Below are 14,452 nucleotides of genomic sequence, written 5' to 3' on the forward strand. Positions count from 1 at the left end.
CTACGACTTCACTCTTTCTACAGGTTTGCGAAGCTTTTGAGAAATTTCAATCAATACATAGTAAATGCGGGACACCTGTCTGCCCTGTACAGGTTTGCCCATTTTTTGAAAGTCTGTATCCATTGGTAAGAGCAGTTGTAATTAAGGCTTTAGACATCCTTTGGTCAGTTATTAATCATGTCTGCTTCACAATTATTCTTAACAAAAAGAACAAATTGTCACCTCTCTGTGTCTGAGAAAGACCTTTATTTCACAAACATGGTGACAGTGGTTACGAGGCCACTAACTTCTGGACGTCAGTGAGATGTACTGGCAGACATGTTTACATTGGACAGACAATCTGATACTAGGATTATGAACGGTACTGAAGCGTCAAGAGGATCCCATTGTTTCGTAAATGGACAATTGGCAGAGACAGTAAAACAATAAAAAGTTAAGCATAAAAAAGTTGAACTAATAAAATTAAAACAGCTCGTTTAAATAATAGCATATTCACCATATATCAAAGTCAAACGCAAAGGAAAGAATTTCAAGGTGGGGTGAATAAAGTGTAAAAAAAAAAAAAAAGCTGTTTTTTGTTGACAAAGCCTGTGTGTGCTTGAAAAAGAAAATTAAATGCAACTGTCCATGAAAGAATGAAAGCATGCTTTCCAGTCCAGCAGACACGCTCTGGGGGAAAAAAAGTGCATTTAAGGGATTTCAGAGTCATCTGAGTGCACTTTGATTGACACAGTCAGTCAAAATCTCTCTAAGAACCTCAAAACCTGGCACTTTAAAAACTGCTCAGTACATGTATGTGGGTGGATGATGCTGACTGTTAGAGTACTCTGGCCAGCCACTGGGGCTTTTTACATTTTGACAAAAGACATCTACATTTTCCCAGAACCAAAAAAGGATAACAGGATTTTCCAAATATGCGTCAATTTTGTCTGTTGTTTTGTGTTTCTTACCCGGTTTCTCATCTTTTCACAGTCTTTCGTGATCAACAAATGCCAACATCTTTTCTGACCAGCATTTCTTCTAAAAACTTTTTCCTACATGTTTGGGAAACGTTTGAGAAATTTCAATCAATACAAAGTGAATGTGCACACAACTGTGCATTCTGGTGATTAAACCTTTTATTCCTCCATATTTTCTTACTTAAAATTGACCAAACACGCATGTAAATGTTTGAGATATGTTAGCAAAAAAATATAAAACATAAAATTCTTCACATAGAAAAAAAACAGCTTTGGGCTAAAATTTTAAATTAAAAGGTTTTTATCATCAGGAGTGGCTGTTTGTAATAATATACTCCAAATTACAGCAAAGAGAGATAATGTGAGCAGACGAAACAATACATACAATGATTTTTAATGTTTATTTATGTATTTTATGTCGTTTAAAGGTGTATATGTCACCTAAAGTTCCATTCAATTATCTGTTTTTAATATTTTTTCTTCCATTTCATATTGTTTTCTTTACCTGTTTTGCAATGATGTTTTTTTTAATGAAATCTGTTTTTACAGCTGTAAAATCAGGATATCAATATCGTGAATACACGTAAAACTGTTCGTCTACAACCTGAACTAAATAAAATGTTTAAATCCAGGTCAGTGTCATCATACGCCATGTAAGGCTGTTTCTTCATTTATATATATATTTCACTTTATATTTCACTACATGACTGAATGTAAATAAAAAAAAAAATTGCATGGGACATTTAAGAGTTTGATTGGTTCACTTTTGCCCCATTATAGAGCAAAAAGATTGTGCAGACAAAACCCATGAACAGATTTCTACTCTTGGAGTCCATTACTGACACAGCTGATGTTTCATGGCACTCTTCAGGGACTGATAACAGGTTAAAATCACTTCAATTTAATTAGCCAACTGGTATCTAGTTTCCTAAGTAGTCTTGATCACATGTACTTAAAGTCGGGAAAGTAAATGTCTGTCTTTCACAAAATTCATTTAAAAATTGTTATTTCTTCATTTTCTTCTTTTGTGTTGTTTCTTTTTTTTCAAATACAGAGGTTTTGTCCCATTAAAATCAGGCTTGTTTAATTATATTTTTAATGAAAAAAAGATGATTGATTGTTGGACTTAATATTGCAAGGAAATAAGGTGGCTGTTCTTAAAGAGGAAACAGTTCACATGTTATCTTCAAACAACTTAAATTAAACTCTAACAAACATTTTTACTGATTTCTGATTGATGATGGAGGAACATTAAAATCCAGACCAAATTTAGGATCGTTTTACTGACCTTTGTTTTCCAGCTGTTAGATGAGAACAGCCAGAAAACATCCCTTTAAAAAGCTGTCATTCATCTAACTTCTGGTGGTTAAACTTTATTTGTTTAAATGTGTTTTAATATGTGTAATTTTAACTGAAAATGGTCATCGCAAACTTAAATCATTCAATCATTTGTTCTGTGTGCTGAAAGTCTATATTTCCACCATGCTTTCCATACTTTTAACTGTCAGAAACAATTTGATTCTCTTTCATCCGCTGTATCCTCAAGCAATCTTTAGAAAAAGCCAAAGCAATGTGTCAATAGCAATTACATTTGCTGTAATAGACATATTTCTTCTCTTCTTCGTTATTTGTAACGCTGATCTTAGACTGCTGTCTTTCTTAGTCCATTTAAAACATTGTTTGCCTCAAGCCTGAAAAGACTCTTCCTCCTCCAACTTGAATTTGTAACCTCAAGAACTTGCCTGCGCCTTTGTGAGTGTGTGACGTCAGACAACATTGAAGGAGACACAAAGATTGGCAGTGGTGAGTTATCTGTTTACTGTGTATCCACTAATGATGGGAGATGACACAGTGAAATCAGTTTAGTGCCATGTGATAGAGGGAAAGATAGAGGTGGAATAAAAGATGACAGCGAAAAATAGACAACATAAACTATGACAAAAGAAGATAGGAAAAGAGCAAAATAACATTTTGACTTATGTGTGGATAACAATTGCAAGAATAGGGATAACTTCTAAGATAAGCTTTCACTTTTTCACACAAGCCCATCTAATTTGTCTTTCCATAAAAATTAGGAACAGAAAAAACAACTTTATCCAAAATAAATACTTAAATATGAATCATTTGTATGCAACAATAAAGGGGCAGAATGTTGCTCTTTAGTGTGCTGGTGGATGCAGAGGATTGTCTCAAAAAGGCCATCTGATGTTATACCCAGGCCAAATCTATAATGCCAATTGCAAAAAGAACTTTTATACTGGATCGGTCAAGGCCCAGGGTGATGATTAAAATAAATGTTAATGTCCACAAAACATTTGAGGCTCTCATCCTCTCCACCTCCACAGTGATTTTATTAGAAACTTTAATCAATTTACCCACTCCCTTTAAAATCTTCCCTATAGTTTTATCTCTATTGTTATTTTGCTTGTTATTACTCTAATAAAATTTTGAATACTCCTTGTATCATGGGTATGAGGAAAGCCCAAAGAGATAAATGCAGCAGATAGCAATTTATAGAAGCAGAGAGGGAGGATAAAGAGAACAAAAATCCATCTAGATGTTCTATAGAGGGACAGAGAGACAGAAAGTAGAAGAAGGAGAGGAAAGAGAGACAATCTCCTTGATGGACAGGTGGAATTCGGTTGATGGTTTAGTTAAGTCAGACTAAGAAAGAGAGACAGACTTCAAGCTGTGGCATCAAACTGACAGTCTTCTAAAATGCAAATGATGTGTTTATTTTCCATGGAAGGCATCAGTCACTGCAGAAGAAAGCAACACCTACTCCAACAAAATGACTGGCAGCAAACAAAAAAAAACAATTTACAGCACTTTGTGACAAATGCAGATAACTTAGTTTCCTGATTGACAAAATACTGTTGCTACAGATCCCACCTGCCACTGAAATTCAATTTAAAGAAAAAAGCAAATTCAAAAATATTACATGATTGATCATCTGAGCGACTACTTTTTTTTTTTTTTCCAAAATGGTTTCTTAAAGTTAAAATAAAATCTGTCAATTGGATTGATTTTATTATCAGCTTCCAGTTTTGCAGCTCTTAGTCTTAGGCTGCGGTAAACCGACCCTTCGATCATTGGCTGACCTGTTCAACAAAGACCTACTGCAGGCCACTATGTAAACTAAACATCAGTAGTTAAAATATTAATAAAATATTGTTTAATACCTATACATTTTATTCTCCAAAAACGTAATGCATAATCAAATTTTCTGATTGTGTTGTCTAACTTTATTAACAAACCTTCCTTGTTAACATTTACTGTACATCATTTCTTTAATATTGCGAAGTACAGAATAAAACTGTTATTGAAGTTTTGCAGAGCCAATATTCTCTGAATAGGACCAAAAATATATAGTCTTTCGGTCAGATTGACAAGCCTCGAAAAAATTCAGCTCCTGCTCAGGATAGAGAACATGGACTGACTATATAAATATATTCATGAGTGGCAGTAATGTGAGTCTATTTTGCATGCCTGATTTCCTCATCAAATCATCTGGGTTCCAGCGGCTGCACAGGTCCACTTGGTTTCCTGTTTATTTTTCACCACCGAGCCCCCACAATTTTCCACTCCATGATCCGGACAAACCTCATGCTGATTGGATTGACTGAGATCCAATCAAATACTAAGTCAGAAGTGACCAGATTTAGGGTCAGTGGATGTACAATGCAAATGCATACACACAAGTGGAGCACACAACTGAAAAAGCATTCCAGAATTAAACAATGCACAAAACCTCACACTTAGCCTTGCTCTGTATGAGTGCATTGTGGGAAATCTGCCGTCTGGAGGGCGCATTACATCACAACATCAGCCAGCTTACCAAACCTTTCTGTCTGAACTGAATTACTGTGGTTACTGCAGCAGAAAATTAAAACAACTGTTGCTGTGATTCCAAGTGTTCTGCAAGTGTAATTTTTGAGCAACTTATAGCGAGCACAAACGTGCAGGGTTTTTTTTTTTTTTGAGTTGGTCAGTCAAGAAAGGGGCAGTTGACTGTCATCACAAGGCAGTTTTACCCAGATTTTTTACCTTTAAGGAAAATAAAAATTGGCAGGTTTTCTTTTTGCATGAAACAAGGGGTTTTTCAAAACCAGCTCAACTACATACAAATGGATGCAGGACTCATTAGGTGACTTGGACTTGATCACACATATTTTAGATCCCCTGTACTTTCCACCCCGATACAGTTAAATAATAAAAAAGAAAATACTCTCATGAGAGATTAATATTCAGCAAGTGAGGAATGAAAATCTGTTCCATTGTTTCCGACTTGCAAATGACTAAGAGGGCATTTAAGACAAATGGAAAAACAATTGATTTCTTCTAAATGCATCTCATGGTGACAAATGATCCCCAGAAATAACATTTCCGTGAAATTACAGGTGCTTGTGTAGCATTTGGACTCACCCCATTAGCCCTACTCATGGCCTGGTAGAAGATGCTGTAGCTCTTGGCGGGTGACAGCGGAGGATTCCAGAAGCCACCATAGCTCTTGTTGTCCCCCACTGTGAAGGGCTGCACCACCGTGAGGCTGGATGGCGGCAAGTCAGCGGCAATGTAATACGGCGAATCCAAGATGGAGGCATTGCGGAAGCTGACCGGAGCAGAAAAACACTCGAGGCCTTCAGGGGCGGCTCGGCGGGTTTTAGACTTGCGCTCCTCTTTCACAACAAGCTGGTAAGAGCTGGAAAAGCAAAAGTGTGATGTTACTTTATAAGGTTTTATACTGAAATATTACAAATCTCGGATATAGGAGTGTTAGGTTATGAACTTTTTGTTGAGAAATCAACATCAAACATTAAAATTTAAATTGGTCAAAAAGAGCTTTCATCGTTGATAGCATGTTGCAGGTGGAAAAAAAACAAACACTTAGGACTTTTTTTTATCAAAACACAAAAGAAATAGAACACCTATTGGTTTACTTTTAAATATTATCTAATAATTGGACTAGTAACCTCCTACATCTGTACGTTAATTACAAAGATAAGTGCTCCATCCTATTATTTAACTCATTTATAAGAACAGTTGTTATTCTCTGTTCCATTTATTCACGCTGAATTATGTAAGAGGGCATTAATCTGTTCTGCACAGCATGCATGTATAACTTTCCATTTTACCCAGCTGTAATTTCATGCCAGTTTCTCTTTTTTATTATTATCATTTTCTGTGATGGTGTCTGTTTTTCTCTTTTTTTTTTAAATGTAATGAATTTTTTGTTTGCATTGAAACTGCCTATCTTGGTCAGATCACCACCGAAAAAGAGGTAATTAATCTAAGTGATAATAATAATATTGTGTCTAGCTATTGTAAGTTTTTTTTTTTTTTTTAAATCAATGGAGAAAATAATGACTTTTCCCCATAAGTCAAGCTGCTGACAGACCTCTAAACTTTGACCCAGAAAATATTTTAAATCATGTATTTTGATCGGTTAAAGTCCTCCGTGACCGCCTGGAAATATTGGAGCTATCCAGCCATACGGTTCTGAGTCAGATCCCAGCTCAGAGGTGGAAAACAAAGACGTTCAAACCATTTTGAATAAAGAAATGCTCAGAAATTTAAATTTCATTTTCTTTATATATGTGCTCCATTGTCAGAAAAATACCATAGTAACATGTTACAAAACAACACCAAAAACCCTATTTTTATCTGAGTAGGTCTCTAACAAAAAATGTTTCAAACAAAGTGTGCAGTTTTGAAGGTAAGTTTCAAGAGGGCACATAATGGTGGATTGCAATAGGAATACAGTACAGATTGGTCCCCTTCAACCATGAATTCTTTTAGTTCTCGTACACTTCGGTGTGCTCACAGTCACTGCTGGCGTGTCTGTTTTTAAACACATGTAGAGGTGTACTTGTAAACTTAAATGAAGCTCTATCTTTGCATGTCTCCATTATGCTCTGAGAGGCTTCATGAATAGCTAAGGGCTTCTTTAGCGGTCAGGACGAGCTCAGCAGCCTGCTGCAATTACCTCAACCCCTCCACGCCAAGAACTCACTTCACAATTATATGCAATTAGGGAAATGTATGTTTCTGTGAAAAAGACGGGCTGCGGCCAATTATCTCAGTTCCCGTTTGGCAGCTTTTATAAAAAATAATTGGTGGTGACCAAAGATGAGTCTCTCGCGCGCTCTTGATGTCAGTCCCTGCGCCATTTCTGCCTTTCTGGTGAACTATCTATTTCAAATTAAAGGCTTTTCGATACTCAACATCAGATGAAGCAGGAGTCTAATCCAAGGAGGACAGAGAGATCAGGGACTCGTTTGTGTGTGTGTATGTGGGTGTGTGTGCTTGGTAGTGAACATTTGTGCTTTTTTTTCCACATACAATATCGGTCAGTTTCAAAGACTGATTGTATGCTTGCCTTTTTTTTTTTTACTTTTACTTTCTTTTTTTACAGCGAGAATGTTTTAAAAGCTCCTGATAGCTTTGAAATTGAGAGATATTTCATTTAGTTCATTCATATCATATCTTGATTCGTTTTTAAAGTTGAAGTTCAGGCCAAGGGCTTGCAAATGAACGATTACTCATTTTGGTTTTACTCTCTTTACATGCATTTGTTCAGGGTTGGCTTGGGTCATATTCATTTATGTTCTCTATGGAGTGTTTTTCTGCAAATTACTCCTCTGACATTCCAAAATGTAGATGTTGAATATTTTCTAAAAAAATATCAGAAATCAGAAAAATTGACTTCAATGGTCTCTCTTTGTCATTAACATTGGTAAATGCACAAATAATTAGCACATACCTAATTTTTCAATGAGGGGATCATCTTAGGTAACCAAAAGCAAAGAGTTTTCACATGAGGGGTAAATTTGTTATTACGGTTTTTAAATTTAACGCTAGGATCAGTGGTGCGCACACATTTTACATTATTTCCAAAAACCCAAATTTAAATGATACATGTTCCAAAGTAGCCCTGCCAGGGCTGTAATTCCCTAAAGCCAAGAAAGAATAATGTTCACTTACATGCCAATTAAATGGATGAATTCACATGTTTCAAGTGAACTTCTAATTAAAAGCATTTTGAGTAGAAATATCAGAAAAGAGCAAGAAATAAATCAGCTGGACGTCTATAGTCACTGGTATAGTGGTAATAAAATGACTAAAATGGGCTACCATGAAAGTGAAAATCTCTGAGACACGCATGTTACACAGCAACAACCCACTGAAAACATTGTAACTGCAACAAATTTTTGCAGCAATATTCACCTTTAGTGTACACTGTTGATAAAAAAAAATGTGGGTAAAAGTTGTGAGAGTGATTTAAGAAAAGGTAAAAAGCTGAAAGAAGATGTTGAGAAAATGTGTATATATTTATCCAAAGTCATGATTTCAGTTAGTTTAGTTTAATATTATCCTACCAAATCATAGTTTGCAGAAATGTTAGACATCTGTTTCTTGTTGAGTCATTTTTTTTTTTTGAGCGGGGGCTTGATATTAGTATCAGCCTCTTGGTTTAAGTTACCTGTAGTCTTGAACCAACAAGAGTTAAAAGTTTGAAGCTGGGGGAAAAAAAAACAAAATAAACAGGGGGGTGGGAGTCTCATTTTCTTGGTTCCCCTGCAAGTAAATTGGATTTATATGTGTGAGTGACTTTAATAGCCCCTCATGGTGCACCAGGAGCAACACTAGAGGAATGTGAATAAAAGTAAGAGGATGGATGAAGGAAGAAGAGGAAAGCTACAAGCAGATAAACAATTTGAAATTGAAAAATATGAAAAAGAATAAAAAAGAAAAGACTGACACACACTGCTGAGAAGAATGTACCTGATCGGTGCTCCACGGGACTGAGCAGGCTTCAGGAGGACGGTGATGGTCGTCTCTGTTTCATTGAGTGGGCTTTCAGAGTCGTACTCAGGCATCATGGGGGCTGAAACAACACGCGTGGAATTTTACAATAATATTCTATTTAAAGTTCAGTTTAGGTTTCAAACAGCACAGGATATTAACTGAGTACCAAGTACCAAAACATGATAAATTCTAGTTCAACTTGGGTTGATAAAGTAGTGTAACGTAATTTTTTAAGTATTTTAAAAATAATTCTATGATATTGTTTTCTTATAACAGCTTAAACTTACTTATACTAATAGTTATTGATTGTGTGAATCTCCATTTTTACTAATCTATGTTATGTATTTTGGTAATATGGTCTCATATCTTGACATCAGTAATCTTATCAGGCCCTCAAAAGAGCAACATTTCCCATTTGCCATGGTGTCGTGTTAAAGGTGCTGGATAAATGCCCATTTGAGTAAAACACCAACACCTTTTTTTCGTGACTGACACAACATTTAGGTTATTAATGTGACTCCATCACTCTTTTTTTTCCCCTTTTCCTCCCTGGTTCATCCATCTCTGTCTGTCTGAAGCGTTTAATTTAAATCTCTGCATCCTTAAGACCCTGAATGAGATAATGAAGATTAGGGATGGCGTGACATTTAAAGGGAGACATATCTGCTATGGTGTGCGAAAATAATGTGTTTTTTCTACTCTGAGCAACATGTTATTAAGATTAGTGGGGATGAAGCAGAAAAGGAGGCTCAGAGGAAAGGTCAAGTTAGGAAAATCACAGGATGTGTTGACAGAAAAGACAGGGTTTTTACACACTTAGGACATACAAGGCTGAAACTTTTACAATTCAAAACCTTCAAATTGGATTATTTTTTATGTGTTTCTTAAAAAGTATTTTTTAATTTTAATGTAATTTTGTATTTAGAGAAAGTAACAAATCAGTTGTGTACATATTCTTTGACTTAAGCTACTGTCCTTCAGAGCCCCCTTGCTGGTAACTGCAACAAGTTCCTTTGAGACTTCATAAAACAGGTTTTCTACTACCGGTACTTTTTTTTTTGCAATTTCTGCTCATTTTTAAAAGCCTGAAGCATATTTTATTAAGAATTCTAAGGTCCTTGTGGAAAAGAAAGAAGAAAATGGTGATTTCAGAGTGAAAAATATCCATAGTTTTTGGAATTCTATGTTGTGAATAGTTGAAATTATCACAAGTGTGTGTCCCATTTAATCTTGTTTTATTTATTTTTTTAATCTGAAAATAATAGATTTTTTGAGCAATGCAATTCTCCACATTCTGAAAGGCCATCAGCCATCTTGGACATTCCACCCTCAGATCGTGACTCCATTTTGACTCGTCTGTAACAGGAAACTTTCCATTTGCTCAGCTGCTGCACAAGACAAAAATATTTTTTTTTATTTCATTTATCCCTTTGTTACTCTGAGATTTTTTGTTGGCTTCCATTGGCATGTTAGCCTTCTAGTATTGTCAGACATTGTCAGGAAAGCAACTGCACCTGGTCTGTTGTAAAAGTGACCTCTACAAAAGTCTGCAATGCCTTATCGATGTTTGAACTTTTACTTGCTTTTTATATTTACAGATTTTTATTTCACAGAAACAATAACTTACCAAATGTCTTTTAAGGAATTGTTTTTACCAATAACAGTATGCTTCGTGAATAGTGATTATAAAAACAGATTAAAAAAGAATTTATTGTTGAATCAAAAAAGTACACTTCCTTAAAATAGCAATAGGAATAAATGTTATTTTCTTGTGCAGCATAGTTACATTTCTTAACATATGAGGGGTTTTCACAACTTTTGCAAAAAAAAAAGATGATTTTAAATTATGAATCTCTAGGCATTTTTATGTCATGATGAGAGAGATATTAGTAAAATTGTGAATGGAAAGAAGATGTAAGGCAAAAAGAAAGACTGAAACAGAAATTTATAGAGATAGTGATCGACATGTCAGCTCATCAGCAGGTCAACTGTCCATACCTGCAGTTCAAAGCTTTTGGTAATTACAGGTGAACATCGAAAGTCACCAGAAACAAAAAGGGACAAACTTTTTTTTTTTTTTTCATCGTCTTTCATTTAATGCCTTTCGGGGTCACGCGGCTGCCAGAGCCTATCCCGGCCACTTGTGGGCACCTTAGACAGCTTGCCAGTCTGACGCAGGGTAGAGTGTCCACAATCACAAACCCACACATTCAACCAATTTAGATTAACCAATTCACCTATGAAGCATGTTTTTGGACGGTGGGAAAAAGCCGGAGTCCCCGGAGAAAACCCACGCACAGAACATGCAAACTCCACGGAGAAAGGTCCCCTGGGACTTGAACCAGAGGCTTCTTGCTGTGAGGCAAAAGTGTTAACCACTGCTCCACCGTGCAGCTGGGACAAACTTAGATTCCAAAATACAAAAACCAAACAAATCAAACACTTGCCTGCTATCTTGGTAGTGATCCGATTTGTGACAGGCGGGCCAAAGCCTTTGTTAGTAGAGGCTTTTAGGGTGAAGAAGTATGTGGTTCCGGGGTACAGACCCACAAACATGTGGTGGGTCTCGTTTCTCAGCTTAAACACGCGGCCCCTCTGTGTGGTCAGGTCAGCACTGGGGTCCAGTGAGCTCAACGCCTTGTAGGTGATCTGGAGACAGAAGAAAGAGACAAAGTTAAACTCAGGTTAAAAAGCAGGCAGTTTGGACAGCTGAGCATATCGCAGCATCACACACAAAATAAGATGGGCTATAGAGATCAGTTCATTGCTTTCCTTAATAGTAACAAATAGTATTTTGCACATTTTAGATAAATGTGTGCTAAATGGCCTGTTAACACTTAAGTCTTTTAAATGTAAAGAATGTTTGCATGTTCAGTTTCAGGATTATTTGAGGTCCAACCAATTTTGAGTTTGATGCTGTGCATTGGCCTTTTAAAATGACTTTACTTCAAATAACTAATTAAATTATAAGCTAAAAAATGAAAATAAATAAATAAATAGGATGGCCTTTTGCAGTTTAATCATTTTTAACGATCATTTGTTTCCAACTTAACATTTCCCAGTCAACTGATCGATTATGCATAATGTTCCTAATGAACGGAACTTCAATACGTACTTTTCAGAATAATTTGTTATCATTTCATCACTGTAAATATCAATGTTCACATCCAAGTGTCCTTGTCTGTAAAGATACTTTCAAAGGCTGTGTGTCACACTGTAGTGAAAACAAAATAACATTTCTAATAGATTTATTACTTTTTTAAAATTAACAATCCACCACAACAGACATTTTTAGAGTTTGACCTCCAACCATGACAACTGTCACATAAAAGCAAACCCCGAAAATTGAGGGTCAGTTATTAAATTGTCTGTTAAATGTTTTGGTGACCAATCCCTGAGTTGAAGTGCTGTTGGCTCTTTGCAACAGGTCTGTGTGCCTCCACATGATCTCCATTCTGAGACGGGGGGAAAATTGAGTAAATTGACCCAGAGCCACTAAACCGGCAGAAGGACTTCAATAACTCTTTTGAAAACAGCCGTCAATGCATGTCTCAGTGTTGCTGCTGGCAAGTTTCCACACTTTAAACCATCAATGACTGAACACATGAGCACACACATGCATGCCCGCTCAAGCACTGGAGGACAGCTGTCATTGTGAACGACAGTCAGCACAAAAGACTATTGACTGATGAGAGAGAAGCACATTAATGGCACCTCTCACTGCAAACATGTTTCTACACTTTGTGGAAGTTTCTGTTCAGAAATCAGTTTATCCCTCTTTTTCAAGGTGATGTATGAGTGGAAACAAGCAGTTGGGATGAGAGAATACAAAATTAAAACTGAATAAAAGCTTTAATAAAAGCCTGTCGTGCTGCATCTGTAAAATCATTTATCTTTTCCTGAACTTCGAGTTTTATTTCTTAGTTTCAACAGCTTTCCAAACATGATAAATGGCACACCATTTGTTTAGGACAGGAACTTTGTTTTGGGAATTTGCTGGAGTTCAGGAAGTGCATTCTTAAAACAGTCAACAACAATGAAGGGGCATCCTGTCATGTGAAAATACAACGAACACATTTCACCGTTTGACTGAGCGCATAAACCCTCATCTATTTGCACTTCAGATATCACATCCGACAGTGACTGAACAGATGTGAAAGTAAAGCATGTTCTGCAGCCAAACTATCACTCTCAATGATTTACTGGACAGAAGAATCTTGGTCTCAGTACCAATGACTTCTTCTGAAACAATTGTATGTGTATGTCTTATATCCATTTTTTAAAATATCTTCTTAAATTGACAACATTTAAAGCAAGCAATTCCAAAAGGACAGGAAATATGTGACTAAAATTTAATTTCCCTTTCTTTTGTTTATTCTTTTTTTGTTCTTTTTTTTATAGAACATTTCTCAATTAAACATTTCTGTGTCTCCACAATCTTAAATAAAATCTCAGAAACATGCAGGTCAGCAAATATCCTAAGTTTATATTTATTGCCTTTACATCTGCTTAATACTGAATAAATCGGATTCCTTTTTTTCTTGTTTTTTAAGGTCTTAGACTCATTCGTTGTATGCATTAGTGACCTTATACTAAAATCTATGTCTTGCAGAATTATTTTCCCAGAGAGAAATAATGGTCTGTGTAAACATAATTTTAGTCATCCTACATTTGCTGATAATCTTAGGTATTTTTACAACATAAATAGAGACAAGTAGGTGAAAAAGTTGACATCTTTGGTTTTGAATGGAACATTCATCATGCACAGCAACAGATGAATATGCGAGTATTAGTTGTTTTTTATAACCAATTACCGTTGGGGGTTTTTGATTAGGCTTTCATAAAGGTGAAAGTTATAAGTACAGACAACACAAGCCTTAAGAATCCAGCTGTGTTTTTCTGTGTGAAGTTTGGACAAACTCGTGAGCCACTTGTTGCCCTTAGATCTTTTTTTAAAATTGTTGCTTTAATCCCAATCCCTAACCAAATTAGCTATTTATTTTGTTTGGCAAAGGCTTTGCTCTGCCTTGAGTTTGTCTTTCACCTTTTTCTTCATCAAAACTTCTATGTGTCTGTGAGACAATCATGATGGACGTTTGATTTGAGACTGCTTGTTCACATCAATATAGAGATTCTTGTACATGTTCCTGATGCTGCTATCTTTTGAGCTTTATTTAGTTATAGAACTACTATAAAACGTTACAATTTATTAAAAGCACTTTCTATGCATAGTTTGATCTAAGATTACAGAAGGGGTGTTATCAGAAGACTGTGTTTGTGAAGACCTCATACACTTTTGTCTAAAAAAGATATCAAGCAGAATAGAATAAAATTTAGATCACAAGAGCATTTTATTAAGGGTGCATCTGACTCAACAAAATAAAGAGTGTAAAAAAAGAGACACAAAGAAAGTGACAAAACATCGATCCAGGTAAAGAAAAATGATAGCGGAGGGAATGGGGAGAGAATGAGGCAGAAAAGGGAGAAAAAAGGAGGAGAGTCGTAACCAGTGATGCAGATGGATGTTGCACAGAATGAATGGCTGGGAGGTTGGAGATGTGTGCGCGCAAAACAGCAGGAGGAGCATCACAGCTCTTCGCACTCATGGACGTCAGGCGGCCCTTGTCGCTCCATCAACAGACTGGAGTGAAAAGCACTGACAGCTGGGTGCCTCGCTTCGACCA

At 36.1% G+C, this 14,452-nt stretch overlaps 1 protein-coding gene across 8 annotated transcripts in view; it reads right to left on the bottom strand.

Annotated features, from left to right (window-relative positions):
* The window catches only part of LOC101158188 (receptor-type tyrosine-protein phosphatase T), a 313,387-nt gene that overhangs the window by 145,400 nt on the left and 153,535 nt on the right, over positions 1–14,452 (bottom strand). For all 8 annotated transcript variants that reach the window (XM_020703319.2, XM_020703318.2, XM_020703317.2 and 5 more), the window contains exons 12-14: positions 11,216–11,417; positions 8,745–8,847; positions 5,385–5,661 (exon numbers count right to left, since the gene is read on the bottom strand). In XM_020703319.2, the coding sequence (XP_020558978.1) occupies positions 5,385–5,661; positions 8,745–8,847; positions 11,216–11,417 (582 nt within the window). The remainder of the gene's footprint in view (positions 1–5,384; positions 5,662–8,744; positions 8,848–11,215; positions 11,418–14,452) is intronic.

The sequence above is a fragment of the Oryzias latipes genome, chromosome 5 (assembly GCF_002234675.1).
Source record: "Oryzias latipes chromosome 5, ASM223467v1".
NCBI classification, from domain to species: domain Eukaryota; kingdom Metazoa; phylum Chordata; class Actinopteri; order Beloniformes; family Adrianichthyidae; genus Oryzias; species Oryzias latipes.